The sequence below is a fragment of the Dipodomys spectabilis genome, unplaced genomic scaffold (assembly GCF_019054845.1).
Source record: "Dipodomys spectabilis isolate Male_0828 unplaced genomic scaffold, ASM1905484v1 ptg000187l, whole genome shotgun sequence".
Classification (NCBI taxonomy): domain Eukaryota; kingdom Metazoa; phylum Chordata; class Mammalia; order Rodentia; family Heteromyidae; genus Dipodomys; species Dipodomys spectabilis.
Window position 1 is genome coordinate 3068776 of NW_024870864.1, and position 19903 is coordinate 3088678.

General features: G+C 48.5%; 2 protein-coding genes across 3 annotated transcripts; both read right to left on the minus strand.

Annotated features, from left to right (window-relative positions):
- Positions 1-684: 684 nt before the first annotated feature.
- On the minus strand, positions 685-7474 carry Ankrd23 (ankyrin repeat domain 23). Its single transcript, XM_042695540.1, has 9 exons — positions 6260-7474; positions 4492-4638; positions 4219-4347; positions 3326-3451; positions 3013-3111; positions 2808-2906; positions 2562-2660; positions 2386-2484; positions 685-2309 (listed from the first exon to the last, which is right to left on the minus strand). The coding sequence occupies exons 1-9, from the start codon at positions 6284-6286 to the stop codon at positions 2214-2216; spliced, it is 921 nt and encodes a 306-aa protein (XP_042551474.1). The 5' UTR covers positions 6287-7474; the 3' UTR covers positions 685-2213.
- Positions 7475-7602: 128 nt separating this feature from the next.
- On the minus strand, positions 7603-19341 carry Ankrd39 (ankyrin repeat domain 39). 2 transcript variants are annotated; one of them, XM_042695541.1, is made up of 4 exons: positions 19217-19341; positions 10865-10968; positions 9890-10093; positions 7603-8673 (listed from the first exon to the last, which is right to left on the minus strand). In XM_042695541.1, the coding sequence occupies exons 1-4, from the start codon at positions 19314-19316 to the stop codon at positions 8530-8532; spliced, it is 552 nt and encodes a 183-aa protein (XP_042551475.1). In that variant the 5' UTR covers positions 19317-19341; the 3' UTR covers positions 7603-8529. The 2 variants fall into 2 exon arrangements, with proteins under 2 accessions (XP_042551475.1, XP_042551476.1); XM_042695542.1 differs by having other exon boundaries at positions 8613-8711.
- Between the last annotated feature and the right edge of the window lie 562 nt (positions 19342-19903).

Here is a 19903-nt window from a genome sequence, read left to right on the forward strand (position 1 = left end):
AGTCCTTGATCCCAAAATTGGTCTTTTTCCCCCCCTTCATTTTTTTTTACATTTAAATTTTGGTCTATTTTGTAAAATGTGTGACTCAGTACCTTTTTTTTTTTTTAAACTACATGCCTGGGCCTTACTCTGTGACTTGGGCTTGCCTCCTGCCTCAGCTTCTCTGTGCTGTCATTACAGGTGTGTACCACTATACCTGGCCTTTGAAGTAGAGCAGTACTTGGGTTTGAACTCAAGGAATTATGCTTGCTAGGCATGTCCTACCATTTGAGCCTTATGCCTACCCCCTTTGCTGTGGTCTAGACCAGTCTTACACTTGCTATATGGCTGGGAAAATGGGCACCCACTACCATGCTGGTTTATTCTCAGCAAGCTTTTTATCTCAGTTGAGATGGGGTCATGTGGACTTTTTGCCTCGTCTGGCCTTGAACTGTACTCCTTTTGATTTTCATCTCCTGAGTAGCTGGGATTACAGGTATGAGCCACCATACTGTGCTATTTTTTTCAAGCCTACAGTTGTCCAATTATTTTAGCTCCATTTGTTCAAAAGCCATCTTTCCACTCACTGAATTGCTTTGCACCTTTGCAAAGCTCAAGTATATCAAGGCCTTTGGCCCTGGCAGGCAGTCCTTGGTGTCCAATGTACTGTACTGGCTTAGCCCCGCCAAAGAAAGACAACTAGGCTGTGAGGAATAATCAGTTTAATGAGAAAAAAGTACCTCTCCACATAAAAAAAGTGTTTTTGTCTGATACATAAATATCCTCATTTTCTAGGTAAGGCCCTTAGTCCTGAATGCCTGTTTTGCCTATGGCACCAGAGTCTGGGTGCACACTGGCTGTGTCACCACAGGTCACTGCCTGTGGAAGGTGTGTGTGGCCCCTGGGTATGGAGCACTAGTCGCTTCTTTTTCACATAGTAAAGGTAACCTTGTTCTTAGCCTGAGAAGGCTGTCAAAGTTAGATTAAAAATTAACTGCTGTAAATTAGATGCCAACCCAGGTACCTAGGTAACCCAGGATCGTGTGAGGGAAACAAAGCCTTCATCTTTTTAATCCTGTCAGCCTGTGGTCAGTTGGGAGTAGAGCTCTTTCAGATCAGCTTTCTGGCATTTAAGGAGCCGGCTCCGCCAGCAGTACAGGTCTCTGCCAGTGAAAGAGCAAGGGGAGAGGAGCCAGAAGGGAGCTGGTACACCACCAGTTAGCAGATGAGGGAGGGGAGCGGCGTACTACTCACTTTCCCTGTGACCCCCATAGGCCAAGTCCCGAGTTGCTCAGTGTGCAGAGTGGCATACAGGGGCCAGGCCAAAACATCTCCAGTAGTAGAGGACACTGAAGCCTTGAGCAAAATAGGGTTGCGGGCCACCGCCTCAAGAGTTGAGTGGGCCACAAGCAGTCCCTAGCACCCAGGCACTCAAACCCCTCAAAGGAGAGGCGCCAGCCAGCCAATAAAAGTGTGGCAGGCTGGCCTTACCAACCCTTACAGAGTGAGCACAGGTCTCTCCTAAATAAGCTCTAGCTCAGGCTTCTGAGGCAACCCAGTAAGTACTGACTTCTCTGTGGGGCCTCAAACCTGCTGATGTGCCCTCACAGCCTGCCAGCACCCCCTTCAGAGTCCTGAAGACCAGAGATGGCTAGAGCTACTCCAGACCTATCAGGGTTGCTGTTGATAGGAATGGAGTTCCCAGGGTAAACCTCTCCTAAGGGCAGTGGCCAGCTGCATAATGCCTGGCACCTTCATGGCCTGCTTCCACTTTGGCTCCCATCAGGTCCTGGATATAATTGTCGGTCACACCTGAATCACCACCCACAGAAGACTGGCTTTTGTGGAAGGCCAGGGCTAGTCTTCTGAGGGGTAGCAGACACCAAGGAAGTCTAGCACCCAGCCTTGGGTAGTACCGGCCTGCTCACTTTCTGCTCTGGCTTTGGCTCTCACTCGATCCCCTGACCCTCCTTGGGACCCACTTTGCTTTCTGCTGCCTTGCCCTCTAGTCCTCCGTCCTAGCTTTAGCAGGGAATGCAGCCCCACCTAGCACTGAAGCCGGTGAGGCCTGCTTTTTCTACCTGCTGTGCCCAGTGTGCTTAGTTCCCACTGAGGCCTCAGGCCTGAGGGAGCAAAGCCCTGAGGAGTCTGGACTGAGGGTCAAGAGACCCAGAAATGCAGTTGCAAGTGAGGGATTGGAATGGTGGCTGTGAGAATCCCACAGGTCTGAGTCATCAGCACCGGGTGCGGGGATGCCCAACATGGGCCTGCAGTGCTTCCCGGATGCCCCGCTGCCAGTCTCGTGACAGCTGCACTGGAGTCAGGGCAGCCTGGAAATAAGGATAGCAGGTCAGTGCTCCCTTTCTTCAAATGCTCCCCTGACCACCTTGCCCAGCTTGCACTCACCATGTTCTGCACACCCAGCTTGGCTCCATAGAGCAGCAGCAGCTTCATGGCTTTGTAGTGGCCATGCCGCACAGCCTCGTGGAGAGCTGTATCCCCCTCCTGTTGAAAGAGAGGAGGTCACACTCCTGCCATCAGCAGGAAAGTCAGGGTGGCAGGCCTGTCCCTGAGCAGAGTACCTTATCCTGTGCGTTGAGGTGGGCTCCACACTCAATGAGGTGCTCCAGGCAGTCAGAGTGGCCGGTGCGTACTGCCACGTGAAGGGGGGTACTCCAGATCTAGGAGGAAGCAGTAGTCAGTGTTGCCTCTGCCTTCCAATCACTGAGGATTATACCTTTTCTTCTGCAGGCCTAGCATCTGCTCACCCCATGCTCTGCTCACGTGTTTCTAACAGGCCACCCGAAGCGGGCACCTTGTCTCCTCACCTTGTCCTGTGCATTAACCTGGGCTCCCTGGTTAAGCAGCTGTTTGAGAATGTCCAGGTGTCCTCCACGGCAGGCCCAGAATACAGGTGTCCTGTCAAGCTGCAACAAAAAGCAACAAAGCCCTCTGACCTATGGCTGCTGGGCATATTGACTGAAGAGTAGCTAGTACATTAGCCACCAAGAGTGGCCTTGCCTAGCTTCTCACCAAGTCCCGAGCATCCACAGTGGCACCAGCTGCCAGCAGCTTGTTCACCAGTTGGATGTGACCCTTCAGACAGGCCCAGTGCAAGGCTGTGCGGTGGAGCTGTGGGCAGAGACAAGAGACAGCACAGTCAGTCTCAAGTTTATACCCTTCTTGTTCCCAGAGTTGCCTGTTCATATGGCAAAGAGCCTCTCCCTGCCAGTTCAGATATACCACCATATTCAAGCCATGCAAAAGAAAAGCCCTGATGTGTCCCAGGCCAGGACTAAGTGTGCACCGCTACAGATGCTATATAAGCCCATTCACCCAATACTACCTTGTCATGAGCGTTAGGGTCCCCTCCATCTGTCAGGTACTTGTCAATCAGGGCTTCCTGATTTTCAGCAGCTGCCTTCAGGAACATCTCCAGGTCCACAGGCTCCTGCTGGGCCTGTGGCTGTGGCTGTGCAAGCAGAAAGACAGTCATTCCTCCCAAGACTGGACACTATAACGTCAGCAGTATATCCCAGTACACTCTGCTGTACTGTTGGTCTGTGCAGTATTGTTCTTTCATTCTCGAGTACAAATAGGAGTTATATGAGAGAGATGTGCTGACTTATGTCTCCCTCTCCTATTCATGTTGAAGTCATAGCCCCAAGTACCTCAGAATGTGACTGTTTAGAAATTGGGGCCTTGAAGATATAATTAGTTAGGATGAGGTCATTACTGGAGTATGCAACCCTTTCAATGTAACTTGTGTTAAGAGAAGCTCTAATCCAGTGTGAAAGACTTAAGCAGGGACCAGGGAAAGCATCATGTGAACAAGGCAGCAGGAGCTGATGGCTCATACCTATAATCCTAGCTATTCAGAAGGCTGAGATCTGAGGATTGCAGTTTGAAGCTTGGGAACAATAGAGATTGCTGCTAGCTAGGGAGGAAGGTGAGAATGGCCCCTCCCTCAGCTGTCAGAAGGAACCAGCTCTGCCAATAGCTGAACTTCAAAAGCCCCAGAACTTCAGAAATCCAGTTCTGTGGCTTAAGATCCCCAGGGCACTTCATAACAGCTGCCCTACCAAATACATGAGGACTCAGATGGGTTCCATATGGCTTCCTGGGCACTAGGGGTTCAGTTGTAGCCACAACACCTACCCTTCTCAACCCCGCAGGATAGGAGGCTGTACCTCTACAATTCCAGCCCGGGTACTTGAGTCGCCCTACCTTCTCACTCACCTCAACCATGGGCTCAGGTTTCCTGGGGGGGACTCTGCGTCTCAGTCGTTTTTCTCTTCGTCTTTGAGCCAAGTTTTCCAAGTCTCTCAGGTTCTCCAGATTTAGTCTGGAGCTGTTAAATCTTTCCAGCTGGGATGGAAAGAACGCACAAGTCAAGCAAAGGGCCCTGCTCAGAGAAGATGCCCAGCTGTTCAGGTTGCCTGAGGCTGGGCCATGATTCTGAGGCCCTAACATTCAGAGCTGCCCACATCTTAGTTCCCCAGCATCACTCACTTTCTTCTTCTTCTCTTCTTCCAATTTCAACTTCTCCTGGGCCATGGACTCTTGGCGTCCCAGCCTCCAGTCACTAGGCCAGCCTCCAGGATCAGGAGCTTCATGTCCAAACCCCAACACTTTCCTTTCAACTCTTTCTCCACTTACCTATAGGATAGGGTATAGATGAAAGAATCAATGAGATTGGAAGAACCCCTGGAAAACAATCCTGCAGTGCCAGAAGATGGCTGGCCAGCTGATGTACACAGATCACTGCTTTGGACCCGAGTGCCAGCCTGATCCACCCTTTTGAAAGCTTCTTGGCAAGTCCCTGCCTCCCCTGACATCTGTGGTTCTTACCAATTGTGGCAACTCTGGCAATGGCCAAGGCCCAGGGGGCCAAATGCTGCCGCCTACTTTGCTCCTGTCAGCAAGATCACAGGGTTGAGGCATGTGAGAAGATATTTATACTGCTGCCAGGCCAGTAGCCTTTGAGCAGATGACACCTTAGCCTCCCTCCTGGGCTGCTACCCTAAATTCCTATTAGATCACATCACACCGCCACCCAACCTGAAGCTCAGGGGTAAAGAAGGTGCTATGGGTAAATCCCTGGTTCAATTCTTGGCAAAGTTGTTTCTACATCTTTAAAATGGGCTCAAACTTCCAGCACCCAGTGGCTCTTTCCTGTAGTCTTGGAATTTAGGTTTGAAGTCAGCCTGGGCAGAAAAGTCCATGAGACTCTGGCCCCCAGTAAACTGGTTGGGGGGGGGGGCGTGGAGGGAGGAAGCCAGAACTAGAAGTAGAGCTCAACTGGTTGAGTAACAACTGTGAACTCAAGGCCCTTAGTTCAAGTCCTTGTGCTGGCAAAAAAAAAAAAAAAAGTACCAGTGATTCCCACCTGTAAGCCTAGCTACTCAGGAGGCTGAGATATGAGAATCACAGTTCAAAGCCAGCCCAGGCAGGAAAGTCCATGAGACTCTTAACCTCCAGTGAACTGCCAGAGAACAGAAGTGGCACTGTGGCTCAAAGTGGTAGAGCACTAGCCGTAAGTGAAAGAGCTCAGGGACAGGCCAAGTTCAAGCCCCATGACCAACAAAACAAACCAACACCACCATTGGTAGCACTAAGGAAGGTCCATAGTCTATGCCTTCTGGCAACCTAATATGGCCCCAGCCAGGAGTGATACAGGCTGGGGCCCTAACCCATAGCAGGTATCCAGGCATCCTCTATATCTTAGCTTTCTGAAATTGATATCCCAAAATGTTACTGGCATCACTGTTTGTCACTGCCTAGGTAACCCAAGAACACACAAGCCTGTCCCAAAGCAGCCCCAGAGCAAGTACTAGCACAAGGCTTTAAAGAAAAGCCCAGCTACACCTGCATCTTCCAAATAAATTTCCATGTCCCATATCTACTGTCACAAACTAAGACACAACAGGAAACTTAAGGTGGGGATGTGGCTTAGAAAAACATCTCACAAGTGATGGCCCTGTGACGGATCCTAGTGCTACTTCCCGCCCTGCCCTCCCCGCTTCCCCCCCAAAAAAGAGCTCACTTTAACTCAAGGACTTTTCACGTGTACCATCAGCCAACTCCTTTCCCATGTCTTCCCTCTCTTGCTCCCTGCCCCTCGCACCACCTTACATGAGACCAGGAAAGAGCTACATGCAGCCTTCTCCTTCAGCCTGACTTGCCCAGAGACCAGCTGCCTGCTCTTGGCGGCACTTAGCCACTCTGCTGCAATGGTATAGATATGCCCACCCTTGGCCCCGCAGCCCCACAGCCTCACCAACTGCTGAATGCTGATGAAGTCCATGGTCCCCCCCTACTCTCCACACCCCCAGTGAGAGCACAGAGCTGCTCAGCCCTTTTATAGGAGAGCTGTCTCTTAGAGGTGGGCAGGACAGAGGCATGTGCCAGGGTTAGATGACTCTGGGGCCCTGTCACACTAACCAAAATACCAGTCTGGGAATGTGGCCCACAGAGGGCAGGAAAAGGAGCTATCTATAGCTGAGTCAGCTCCTGAGCCAGACACCCACTACCCTGCCCCTGGCCACATTCTACATCTACTGGTGAGGAATTTAGTAAGCACATCCCGGGGTAAACATTTCCCAGTCTCCTGAATTTAGAGCCCACCCGTGAATAGGCCAGCCTCCATGTTGTGGGTCTAGCAGGCTGAGACACTGGGATGGCCCAGCTCAGACACCCCAGCAAAAGGAGGCTAGAATTCCACAGAGAACCTTGGGAGGGGTAGAAGACCACCTACTACAACAGGATTCCATCACCACAGTGATTTACCCCACCATCAGGAGCAAGCCTGGCCTGTCTCTACAGGAGAAGCCTTCCATGTCCCTGTGCAGGTCCCTACAGCCATTCCCTGGGCATGGAGGGTGTCATATGGGGAAGGAAGACTCAGAGCCACTCCATCCCATGTGCAGTGACCACCATACCTAGCTGCACAGCAATCTGTCTTCAACCACTCAAGTCAAATTAGCTCATTCTTCTGAAGCCATACAAACCTTCACCCAGCTTGGGCCTTGAACACTAACTTGACCTTTGAAAGGAAATTAGATAGCCAGTAAACAAGACTCCAGAGTTGGCAACATGAACAGAGATGATCAAACGAGGGAGGGGAACTGTGGCTGGAGAACTAGCGGCCCCACGGGCTGCCAGATGTCCCTCTGACAGAAGCTGGCCATGTGGAAGTGCTCTAGAATGTTGAGAAAACTTAGGGAGACTTTGACTTTTTAACTACAGTTCTGCTTGGCAATAGTGGCACATGCCTATAATCTGAATTACTCAGAAGGCCGGGATCTAGAGGACTCTGGTTCATAGCCAGCCAGTCAGAAAAGCTTGCTAGAACCCATTTCTAAAATAACCAACAAAAAGCAAGGGCTGGAAGGATGAATCAAGAGGTGGAGAACCAACCATAAGCAAGACCACTACATGAGACCATAAGACCCTGAGTTCAAATTCTATAACAACGCCCTCTAAAAAAACAGAAAAAGAAAAAAAAACCACATCAGCTGCTAGTGGCTCACACCTGTAATCCTAGCTACTCAGGAGGATGCCATTAAGACTATTGAGGTTTAAAGCCAAACTGAGCAGACAAATTGAAGTACAAGGCCCTGAGTTCAAATTTGGGGGGAGGGGGTGTGAAAAGATAATGTTCAAGAGCTCTTGATTATTCTTGCTACAGATAGCAGTTTAATCCATGTCCTAATTCTTCCTCTGTATATTTTGTGTTCATACATCACCACAATTTGAAGAGGAATCATGATGTGGAGGGGACACTTGCTATTCTTCCCATGAGAGTCTGTGGTATACTCCAGTAATGTTTGCAGACTTGACCCTTCCCTACCAGAAAACAGGTCAGTTCTCTCAACCTCTTTTCTTTCAAATATACTCCCATGCTTCAGTACATATCTGGTGCTGAGGCCCTGTGCAAACTAGATGAGTGCTCTACCACTGATTTACACTCCCAGCCCCCAATGTGCATCTTTGTGAATGTTTCTGAATATAGACAGCTTTGTAACAATGGAAGAATCTCTCTAGGAAACTCCTGAGAAAGCACTCCTGTACAGTGCCTGCAACGTGCCAAGCACTCTCTTAAGCGCCTTTCCCCAGAGCGACCCTGAGGTGGCTTCAATCAGTGCCACCAGATGAGGAAGCTGAGGTACAGATACCTAGTGTCGTGCACCAAGCTCACTGCTACAGAGAAGCTACTGCCACATTATTTCCTTTTTCTTTCAGTACTTGCAGTTTGGAATTTTCATAACTCAGCCTCTTATCTTGAATTTTACCTTTGAGTGGGGGATGAAGTCAGAATATAACTTTATTTTTTTTTTCCTAACTGGATAGATGTTGCTACGTGAATTAACTTCGAAGATGATCATGTGTCTAAACTTAAAAGCTTTCAGCCTCACCGAACCTCCTCCCTGGTTACCACGAGGTTCTTCCTATGTTTCCCACCCTGCAGTGTGGGTGCTGGGCAATACAGGGATGTGAAGCGCTAGTCTGTGTACCCTTCAAGGGCAGCTGAAGGGGGAAAGTGGTGCCTCAGCTGGCCAGCAGGTCCCATAAGTCACTGTCACAGGGCAGCAGGTCACATGCTAGCCGTGCTTTCCGGTCTCGGACGGCCTTCAGGGTCGGGCTATGTTGCAACAGTAGAGAGCAAATGTCCACGTGACCCTTCTCTGCAGCCTGTGGAAAGAGAGAGAAGCCCAAATCAGAAGGCATACCTCTACTGGCCCCTGCTCATTTTTGTTCCACGTTCAGGATCTTCTTGCTCATAAAACAGAAATCTGTTGAATGGAAACCCTAGGTTTTGAGCAGATCTCTAATTCCTATCAAATCCCAATTACTTATACACAGACTAGACTATCTCTGTCATCTGAGCATTTAACCCTACTTTTTCTTTCTAGTGACCTTTGCCCAGCAGCCATTCTTGTCTTTGGTCAGGTCTTCATACTAAAAACAAGTACAAAAAAGCCAGGTGCCTGTGGCTCACAACTACAATCCTAGCTACCTAGGAGGTTGAGATCTAAGGATCACAGTTCAAAACCAGCCTGGGCAGGAAAGTCCAAGAGACTCTCATCTCCAGTTAATCACCAAAAAAATCTAGAGGAACTGTGGTTCAAGTGATAAGAGTTCCAGCCTTGAGGGCTGGGAAGGTGGCTTGGTGGTAGAGTGCTTGCCTCGAATGCATGAGGCCCTGGGCTCAATTCCTCAGCACCACATACACAGACAAAGCTGGAAGTAGGTGCTGTGGCTCAAGTGGTGGAGTGCTAGCCTTGAGCTGAAGAGCTCAGGGATGGTGCCCAGGCCCAGAGTTCAAGCTCCATGACCAACAAAAAAAAAAAAAAAGGAAAAAAAAAAAAAAAGAGTTCCAGTCTTGAGCGAAAAAGTGCAGGGACAACACCCAGGCTCCAAGTCCAAACCCCAGTACTGGTGAAAGAAAGAAAAAAAGTGGGGGAGAATGAAGGGAGGAGGGAAGGAAGGAAGAAAGGAAAAAAGGGAGGAGGAGGGAAGGAGGAAGGAGGGAAGAGTTAGGAAGGGGAAGGAAGCAAAGAAAGGAGGGAGGGAAGGAGGAAGAGAGGGAGAGAGAATACCTCAAAGGAGAGGCCAAGAAGACTGAGGGACTAGGAGAAAGATTTCAATGAAGGATTACCCTGGCTACAGCCTTGCAAGGGAGCTGGAGGAGAGATAAAACAGTCTGCCTAAAAAGGAAAAAGAACTAAAAGGCCACTATCTATCTGCATTAACTGTAGGTATGTGTACATTAATAAACGTGAATGCTGAGACGAACAGGTGATTTCTATTTTTTTCTCTCTGCTTTTTGTTTTCTGTTTCTCACAATGCACAAGTTCTAACTTTTTGAACAAGAAAAGGAAAGTTTTGAAGGGGAACAGGGCCATACTTTGTGTAGACTGGTCATGCCGTCATCATCTACCAGCTGGGGGTCAGATCCATGTGAGAGCAGCAGGCGTGCAATCTCGGTGTGACCACAGTAGCTGGCCCGGTGCAGAGCAGTGGCTCCCCCATGGGTCTGGGCATCACACTTTGCTCCACTTTCCAGCAGGAACTGGCAGACGGCATAGTGCCCATTGCGGCTGGCATAGTGCTGCAGGAGCAAAGACTGAGGTCAGACAGCAGGCAGGCAGATGACAGGGTGGCAAGAGCTGGTGATTGTCGGTGGAGGGGTCTGAGTCATCTAGGGACCACCTGTAGCAGCTGACTGACTGGGCAAGCCTCTTTACTCCTACCATCAGTTTCAGCAGTTGGAGGAGTTGAATAATAAGTATTCCTAACTCTCAGGATTGTTAGGAAAATAAGTTGCATAATGGGTATGAACTCTATGTGTGTGTAGTGGTACTGGGGTTTGAATTTAGGGACTTGCAATCTATTGGCTTTTCTATTCAAATCTGGAACTCTACCACTTGAGTCACACCTCCACTTTTGGCTTTTTTTGTTGTTGTTCTTTTTTGTTGTTGTTTTTACTTGAAGATAATAATCTCTTGGATTTGTTTGCCTGGGTTGGCTTTGAACTGAGATCTTCAGATTGCAGCCTCCTGAGTAGCTAGGATTACAGGCTTTGGCTGTACACTAATTAATACACCTAGATTTATTTGATGCTTAAAAGAGTAACTGCTGAGAGAGAGAAGATTCAGGCCAAACACCAATTCCCTCCTCAGAGAACAGGCAGCACCCCCAAACTAAAGCTTCTCTCAATAGGTGTGATGGAGTATACTTATAATCCTAGCATTTGGGAGGCTGAGAAAAGAGGAGGATCCAGAGTCCCAGCCAACTTGGATTATATAGTGTAAGATCCTCTCTCAAAAGAGAAAAAGAAAAAGAGCTTCCTTGTTTTCCCACTCTGCTCCTCCCAGCTCACCAGAGCAGTATAGCCAGCTGAGTCAGGCTGGCTAGGGTCCGTGGCCTTCTGGATAAAATACTTCACTCGGCCCAGGTCTCCATTCAGTGCTGCTGACCAGATTCCTGCAGAAAGCCAACCAAAGTACTGAGCAGTGCAACACAACCAGAGCCTTTTGACCAGAATGTCCCATCTGTAAACTGGAAAATATTTTTTTATACAGCAAATATAAACCAAGTGCTTCCTCTGTGCAAGGATTGCTCTAGGTGTTGGTGACATAGCTGTGAACATGACAGACAGGGTTTGTCTACTCAGGACAGTAGGACTGGACAGAAAGAGCATCTTGCCATGTATCCTAGCTGACCTTGAACTCAACATCTTCCTGCCTCAGCCTATTTCAAAAACAAACAAAACAAAATCTTTCAAATACAGAGAGGTTGGATAAAGAATGGTGAAGATGTTCAAATATAAAGTCAAATTCTCAAATAAGAAAATTCCTGGGTACAAGTGGCTCATGCCTATAATGCTAGCTTCTCAGAAGACTGAGTTCTGAGGACTGGGGTTTGAAGCTAGCCTCAGCAGAAAAGTCTGTGAGATTCTTAAAAAAAAAAAAAAGAAAGCTGAAGTGAAGCGATGGCTTAAGTGGTGGAGCACTAGCCTTGAGCAAAACAGCTCAGAGGCAGGGCCTAGTCCCCAACACACACACACACACACACACACACACACACACACACACACACACACACACACACACACACACACACACACACACACACACACACACACACACACACACACACACACACACACACACACACACACACACACACACACACACACCCTACTTTTTTTAATGAGATTCTACACACACACACACCTACTTTTTTTTAATGAGATTCTAGGAACAAAGTTAAAACCACAGACAAAACAATGAAAAGTAACTCTACACACACACACACACACACACACACACACACACACACACACACACACACACACACCTACTTTTTTTAATGAGATTCTACACACACACACACCTACTTTTTTTTAATGAGATTCTAGGAACAAAGTTAAAACCACAGACAAAACAATGAAAAGTAACTCTACAGGACCCCAAGGTACTTGGAACTGGACAGCCACTGCCCACCTCAAGGGGCTTTCTATCACTGCCTCAGCAGGACGGGGAGTGACAGGTGCAAGCATGTGTGGCAGGGAGCCAGAGCAGGGCTCTGTGTATGACACAGGGAGGTAGTCGAGCCCAAGCAGGGACCACTGAGACTGGAGGTCTTCACTCTCCCTCTGCGGAGAGCAGGAGGCAAGCTGCCATGCTCAGGCAATACACTCAACAAGGACCTGCTGAATACAGGATTTAGCAACCCTAATCCAAAAATCCAAAATCTGAAATACTCTCAGCAAGTGGAAAATTCCACAACTGATTTGATGTGGTAGGTTGCAGTGAGAACACAGGAATAGTGTATAAAATGCATGAAGTGTATATGAAACATAGGTCAATTTCCTGCTTGTACTTAAGTCCCATCCCAAGATAGCCTAGTATGTACATGCAAATATTCCAAACTCTGAAACAAAACAGTTCTAGGTCCAAGTATTTGTCCCCTGCAGTGTTGTAGACACAAGGGATCAGCTGAGAAAAAAAAATCCCCCCCCCCCCAAAATTAGCTTTAATTCTAACGGAAAGCATCTTATGTGCACACATCTATAAGTTATTATATGTTTATACATGGAAACTATATATTCTATATAATTCATACATATTGTATACATATATATAATATATATTTTAAGTCAAGTGAAGTGCTAAGTGTGCTAAAGAGAAATCAGAATCTAGACATCAGTGGCTCACACCTTAATCCTAGCTACTCAGGAGGCTGAGATCTGAGGATGGAGGTTCAAAGTCAGCTCAGGCAGAAAATGCTGTCAAATTGAACTCCAATTAATCACCAAAAAGCTAGAAGTGAGCTGGGTGCCAGTGGCACATGCCTATAATCCTAGCTACTCAAGAAATTGAGATTTAAGGGTCCCAGTTCAAAGCCAGCCCAGGCAGGAAATTCTGTGAGACTTTTTTTTTTTTTTGTCAGTCATGGGGCTTGAACTCTGGGCCTGGGCACTGTCCTTGAGCTCTTCAGCTCAAGGTGAGTCTACTACTTGAGCCACAGTGCCACTTCGTTTTCTGGTGGTTAATTGAACATAAGAGCCTCATAGACTTTCCTGTCCCGGCTGGCTTTGAATCCAGATCCTCAGGTCTCAGTCTCCTGAGTAGCTAGGATTACAGGCATGAGCCACCAGCACCCGGCTCTGTGAGACTCTTCTCTCTAATAAACTACCATAAATCTGGAAGTGGAGCTGGGCTCATGTGGTAGAGTGCTATGAGCAAAAAGAAGCTCAGGGACCGCTCCTAGGCCCACAGGTCAAGACCTACCAGCACCAAAAAAAAAAAAAAGATGGAAGTGGAGTTGTTGCTCAGATGGTAAAGCAAAATCAAGAGGACAGTGCCCAGGCCCTGAGTTCAAGCCCTACTAATGACACACAGAAGCAAAGGAAAGGGAAAGGGAGAGAGGAGGAAAAGAAGGAAAGAAAGGGAAGAGGGAAGGAAGAAGAGAGATGAGAGAAGGGAAAGAAAGCAAGAGAGAAAGGGAGTGAGTAAGCAGGCTGGATGCTGGTGGCTCACATCTATGATCGTAGATACTCAAGACACTGAGATGTAGAAGATTAGGGCCCAAAGCCAGCCTAGGCAGAAAGGTCTATAAGACTCCCATCTCCAATTAACCAGCAAACTTCTAGGCTGGAGGCATGGCTCAAGTGATAAAGTACCAGCTGTGAGGGAAAAGGATAAGCCAAAGCATAAACCTATATGTTCAAGCACTGATACTAGGGAAAAAACAGAAAACAAAAAAAAGTAGGAGCCAGACATCAGGCATGGAGGTTCACTCCTTTTATCCTAGCTACTCAGGAGGCAAAGGCAGGAGGATCATCTAGTCCAGGCCAACCCAAGCAAGAGACCTCCTTGCCTCAAATAAACTTCCCCCAAATAAGCAAGCAAAACAAAGATACAACAAATGTGGTGGCTCAGGAGGATAACTTCAAGTCAAGGCCCAGCAAAAAGTGTGTGAGACCCCATCTCAATAGGAAAATTATGGTCCAGTTGACCCTGATCAAAAAGTGAGAACCTATCTCAAAAATGACCAGAACAGGAGCTGGGAAGGTGGCTCAGCAGTAGAGTGTTTGCCTTGCATGCATGAGGCCCTGGGTTCCATTCCTCAGCACCACATAGGCAGAAAAAGCTGGAAGTGGTGCTGTGGCTCAAGTGGTAGAGCGCTAGCCTTGAGCTGAAAAGCAGCGGGACAGCGCCTAGGCCCAGAGTTCAGTCCCCATGACCGACCAAAAAACAAAAACAAAATGGAGCAGAAAGGGCTAGTGGAATGGCTCAAGTAGTGGAGTATCTGCCTAGCGTGCATGAAGCCTTGAGTTCAAACTTCAGTACCACCAAAAAAAAGCACTGAGATATGTGGCACATGCTTCACTGGAAGTATAGTGGTCTAAGCTGCCCCAGGCATAAAAGGGCTAATCTAGACCCTATTAGAAAAATTACTAAAACAGGGGCTGGGAAGGTGGCTCCGTGGTAGAGTGCTTGCCTTGCATGCCTGAGGCCCTGGGTTCCATTCCTCGGTACCACATAAGCAAAAAGAAAAAGGCCGGAAGTGGTGCTGTGGCTCAAGTGGTAGAGCGCTAGCCTTGAGCTGAAGAGCTGAGGGACAGCGCCCAGGCCCAGAGTTCAGGCCCCACGACCGGACCCAAAAAAAAAAATTACTAAAACAGAAAGTACTGGGGGACTGGCTCAAGTGGTAGATAGCTGCCTAGTAAGCACAGGCCCTGAATTTTAACCCTAGTACCACCAAAAAAATAAAATAGCCAGGTGCCAGTGGCTCACGCCTGTAATCCTACTACTCAGGAGGCTGAGATCTGAGGACTGAGGTTCAAAGCCAGACTGGACAGTAAAGTCCGTGGAACTCTTACCTCAATAAACCACCAGGAAATCGGAAGTGGTGCTGTGGCTCAAGAGCACTAGCCTTGAGCTGACGAGCTGAAGGACAGCACCCAGGCCCAGAGTTCAAGCCCCGCAACTGACAAAAATAAATAAATAAGATAAATAATAAAGGGGGAAAGGACTGAGGACTTAGCACAAGTGGCAGAACACTTGTCTATCACAAGGTCCAATTTGAGAAGGGAGTTGGGGGAAAGGACAGGAAAGAGAGAGAAGTTATAAACAGTGGGTAGGGGTGGCCTCTCTGGTAAGGTATCATGTAACAAAAAGGAAAGAGGCATAATTTGGATAGATGTGTAAAGAATGAAGAAACTAAAAAAATTAGATCCCTTGACTTATGCAACTTCGGGCTGGGAAGGTGGCTCAGTGGTAGAGTGCTTGCCTTGCATGCCTGAGACCCTGGGTTCGATTCTTCAGCACCACATAAACAAAAAAGAAAAACCCGGAAGTGGCACTAGCCTTGAGCTGAAGAGCTGAGGGACAGCGCCCAGGCCCAGAGTTCAGGCCCCACGACGGACCCAAAAAAAAAAAAAGACTTATGCAACTTGGAGGAATGGGACCTCAGGGAGCAAACACCCCAAGCTACCAAAGTTATAATCTGGATCAGTCACAAAAGCTAGCTGAGACAAACTCTGTAAGTTAATAGTAATAATATTTGAAGCTGGGTGTGGTCGTGCACCTGTGTGATCTCAGCACTCTTGGAAACTGAGGCAGGAGGATCAGAGTTCAAGGACAACCTGGGCTATATAGTGAGACTCTTGTCTTAAAAAACCCTGCAAATCTCAAATACTAGAAAAGGATGCTTCTACAGCTAGCCAAGGCAATGTAAGAACATCCCACAAATGAGCAGCTCAAAGACCAGAGTCTGCCAAGCAAAAAGAAATCCACCAACATGAGAACATCCAGCAAATACCAGCAGGAAAAGGGATGGCTCAAAATTAGTCATAAAAGCATTAAACAGTGATGTCTAATGTACTCACAAAGCTGAAGGACAGAATCCACAAATCAACAGATCATTAGGGGAAAAAAATCAAAACACAAAATGAGATTTGAAACTGGGTACCAGTGGCTCACTCATGCCTGTAATCCTAGCTACTCAGGAAGCTGAGATCTGTGGATTGCAGTTCAAAGCCAGCTCGGGCAGTAAAGTCTGTGAGTCTCTTATCTCCAATAAACCACTCAGAAAATTGGAAGTGGTGCTGTGGCTCAAGTGAAAGAGCGCTAGCCTTGAGCTGAGGGATAGTGCCCAAGCCCAGAGTTCAAGCCCCACGACTGATTTCCTCCCCCCGCCCCCCCCAAAAAAGAGATCTGAAACAGAAGTATGTTAAAATGTAAAATCAGCAAAATAAACAATGAAGGGCTGAGCCATACAGCAGGCCCAGCGGAAGTGAGAATTAGAGCTTTGGAATTCACCCAAATGCAACACAAAATGACAAAAAGAACTGCATTAAAGAGACATAAACACAGAAGACAGAATGAATTAAAATATATTAAAAGGCCGGGTACTGGTGGGTCATGTTACCAGTAATCCTAGCTACTCAGGAGGCTGAGATCTGAGGATCGCAGTTCAAAGCCAGCCTGGGTAAGAAAGTCTGTGAGTCACTTATCTCCAATTAACCACCAGAAACCCGGAAGTGGAGCTGTGGCTCAAGTGAAGAGCTCAGGGACAGCGCCCAGGCTCAGAGTTTAAGGTGCACAACCAACAACAACAAAAAAGAAGATGGGGTTGGGAAGGTGGCTCAGCGGTAGAATGCTTGCCTTGCATGCATGAGGCCCTGGGTTCAATTCCTCAGCACCACATAAGCAGAAAAAGCCAGAAGTGGCTGAGGAAAGGAACCTGTAATGCTCTGCTCGCCTTAAGCTGAAGAGCGCAGGAACAGGGTCCAGGCCCAGACTTCAAGCCCCACGACCAACCAAAAAAAAAACAAAAACAACCACCATTGAAAGGAGTTATGAGTGTGGGGTGGGGGGGAGCATACTTCCTATAACTAGAAATAACATCTAAAAATTACCCAAGCCAGGTATATAATCATAGCTATTCAGAAGGTTGAGATCTAAGGATCATGGTTTAAAGCCAGCCCAGACAGAAAACTCTTTTTTTCTAGTCAGTCATGGGGCTTGAACTCAGGTCCTAGGTACTGTCCCTGAGCTCTTTTCACTGAAGGTAACACTCAACCACTTTATACCACAGTGCCATTTCAGTTTTCGATGGTTAATTGGAGATTAATTGGAGATAAGAGTCTCATGGGGACTTTTCTGTCTGAGCTGGCTTCAAACTATGATCCTTAGGTCTCAGTCTCCTGAGTAACTAAGATTACAGGTGTAAACCCAGCCTTCCATGAGACTCATAATTATTCAGAAGAAAACCATTAGTTCCCAAGTGAAAAATTATATTAAATCTCCAGGAGGATTAGTAAAACAGAAGTTAAAAGTTATGCTGGAGGAATGGCTCAAAACAAAAACATCAAAGACCAAAAATCATCTGGGTGCCGGAGGCTCATGTCTGTAATCCTAGCTACTCAGGAGGCTAAGATCTGAGGATCGAGGTTCAAAGCCAGCCTGGGCACATAAGACTCTTTTTTTTTTTTTTATTGTAAAGCTACTATACAGAGGGTTACAGTTACATGAGTGAGGTTATGAGTACACTTCCTCTTGAACATTGTTACCCCCTCCATTGTTTTCCCCCTAGCATAAGACTCTTATTTCCAATGAACACCAGAAAACCAGAAGTGGTGCTGTAGCTCAAGTGGTAGAGCGCTAGCCTTGAGCTGAAGAGCTGAGAGACAGCACTCAGACCCAGAGTTCAAGCCCCATAACCGACTAAAAATAAAAATTAAAAAGACCAAAAACCAGATTATCAACAGTTTAGCTTGTAGCAAATACAAGCAGATAATGAAATTATATTCCCAGAAGACTGAGGAGCTTGTCAACCTGTAATGCTCTGCTCTGCACTCACTGTCACAAATGTGAGGAAGAGTAAATAAGGCATCCTTCATGGAGAAAGAAAACAGACTTTAACAGTATTTCTAGAAGAAAATGAAGGGAAGGGTTGTGAATTTGAATAAACTCACTAAAACAGGTAAGGGTCTTTGCAGTGTGTAGAAAACAGATAATGAATAAACAAGACGGTGTCAGATGGTACAAACTGCTTTGATGAGCCAAGTGCCAGGTGTAACAGAGTAACCTAGAAGGGGCAGGACCTGCTTTTTCAGCAGGGGCACAACTGACATTTTGGGCCAGATTCTTCCTTGTGGAGAGCTGTTCTGGGCATGGTAGGATGTATGCAGTACACACAAAAATGGCTCGACATTGTCAAAGGCCTTTATGGAACTGACATCTCTAGAATGTCTCAACTCAATAGAATTGAGATCAGAAGGCAAGGCACCAGTTAACTTACAATTTGCAAGAAGTTCACTCTCAGGAGACAAGACAGCAAGAGCAATGAAAGACCCTAATCAGGAAAAGGTCTTGCATATTTGAGAAATCAAAAGTCCAGTATGGCTACCAGTCAGTGATTGATGGAAGAACATCATACATGAGAACTGTATAAGGATAGAGAAATAACAGTAGATAGGCATTAGCCCTCATAGAGCTTTGTGGGCCACGAAAGGAAACTTGAATTTAAGCAATGGAAAAGTCAATGGTCTGATTTATTTACTGTCTTGAAAAGGTTACTCTGGCTGCTAGTGTGGACTACTGCCCAGAGGTGGTCAGTGGGAGAGGCGTTGGAATGGTTATGACCACATCACCTGATGACTGTGATTTGGACCCCACAAGCTGCAGGGTGTGGTGCAGCCGCTGCAGCACGGCAGCACAGCGGTCCCAAACAGTCCTCCATCCTGGAGAGCAAAATGGCTAGGCTGTCACCTGTCTGGAGATGGTTGCCCGGACAGAAAGCGCGCCCGAGCGGCCAGCCGCCAGCTCCCCAGGCCGCGCCGCGCCAGCCAGGAAGACCCCGCCCTCCGCCCTCCAGCAGCGGCGGGCTTCCGGGCCCCGCGCTCGCCGGCGCCGGCGGGCGGCTCCCAGGTGAGTCTCCCCCCGGTGAGAGGCCGAGCCCGGCCTCGCCACTTTGGGGGGGTGTTAGATTGAGGTTATCTGAAAGGTTTTTGGACACCGATGTCTCAGCTTTCTCGCCTGCACGAGAAGCGCGGTGTCCGGTGTCGCAGGCCGCGTCGGGTCGCTGGCGGGATCCCAGCTACGCGGGGCTGTGGGCTCCGCCCCGGCCGCCCTCCCGCACCAGGCCCCGAGAGCGAGACTCGGCCCGCAGTCCATAGGACCGCCAGGCCCGGGGAGAGCTCCCAGGCCCGCCTCACCCCTCTCGAAGTCCATCTCCTCTAGCGTCTGCTGCACGCCGGGCACCGCACCAGAGTGGGAGCAGCAGGACCCGTCCGCGCAAGGCCGCGGTGCCGCCATCCCGGCTTCCACTCTCAAGCCCAGGCCTCGCGCGGCCAGGCCGACGGATGCAATGTCAGTTCCACTGGTCTGGCCAGTCGGCGTGCACGATAGTCTTTTCAGTCCCGCCACCTCGCCTGAGCTGACCAATCCAGCATCTAGTTTTTAGGTCCAGAGCCAATCGCGCTGAGGGGTGGGACCTGCTGCTCCGGGCCGCGCTCTGAATGCCGCCACGAGAGGGCGCGCGAGGCTAAGCGAAGGGGAGAGGCGCTGCGTGTTGGGACGGGACTGTGCGGGATGGAAGGCTGCACCGCCCATCCCTGTAGGAGATGCCGACCAAAAACCAAACTCAGCCAGGAGCCTTCACGCTGGCCAACATCCAACCTTCCCGACGCTCTTCCCGTCCACTGCCCTTGTCCCACCAGACACTCCGGGGAACGGGTCTCTTTGGGCCCTCACCCCCTCTTCGTGCATCTCCCAAGGCTCAAGGCGCCTGCGGGCGGTGCAGCGACCGCGGGAAATCACTCAGACACTCCCTTCCCCCTCCCGCTAGGTTACTTGAAAATCCTGTAGGGAACCAGTGGCCATCTTGTCCTGTGACAAGCCCC

Coding starts and splice junctions, on each gene's coding strand:
- Ankrd23 (XM_042695540.1), bottom strand. CDS start 6,286: ATGGACTTCATCAGCATTCAGCAGTTG. Junction 3,452..4,218: donor AACCTGAGCCCATGGTTGAG/GTGAGTGAGAAG, acceptor CTGCTTGCACAG/CCACAGCCACAGGCCCAGCA. Junction 2,310..2,385: donor AGCTGGGTGTGCAGAACATG/GTGAGTGCAAGC, acceptor CCTTATTTCCAG/GCTGCCCTGACTCCAGTGCA.
- Ankrd39 (XM_042695541.1), bottom strand. CDS start 19,316: ATGGCGGCACCGCGGCCTTGCGCGGACGGGTCCTGCTGCTCCCACTCT. Junction 10,094..10,864: donor CAGCTGGCTATACTGCTCTG/GTGAGCTGGGAG, acceptor TTGCTCCTGCAG/CACTATGCCAGCCGCAATGG. Junction 8,674..9,889: donor GCATGACCAGTCTACACAAA/GTATGGCCCTGT, acceptor CTCTTTCCACAG/GCTGCAGAGAAGGGTCACGT.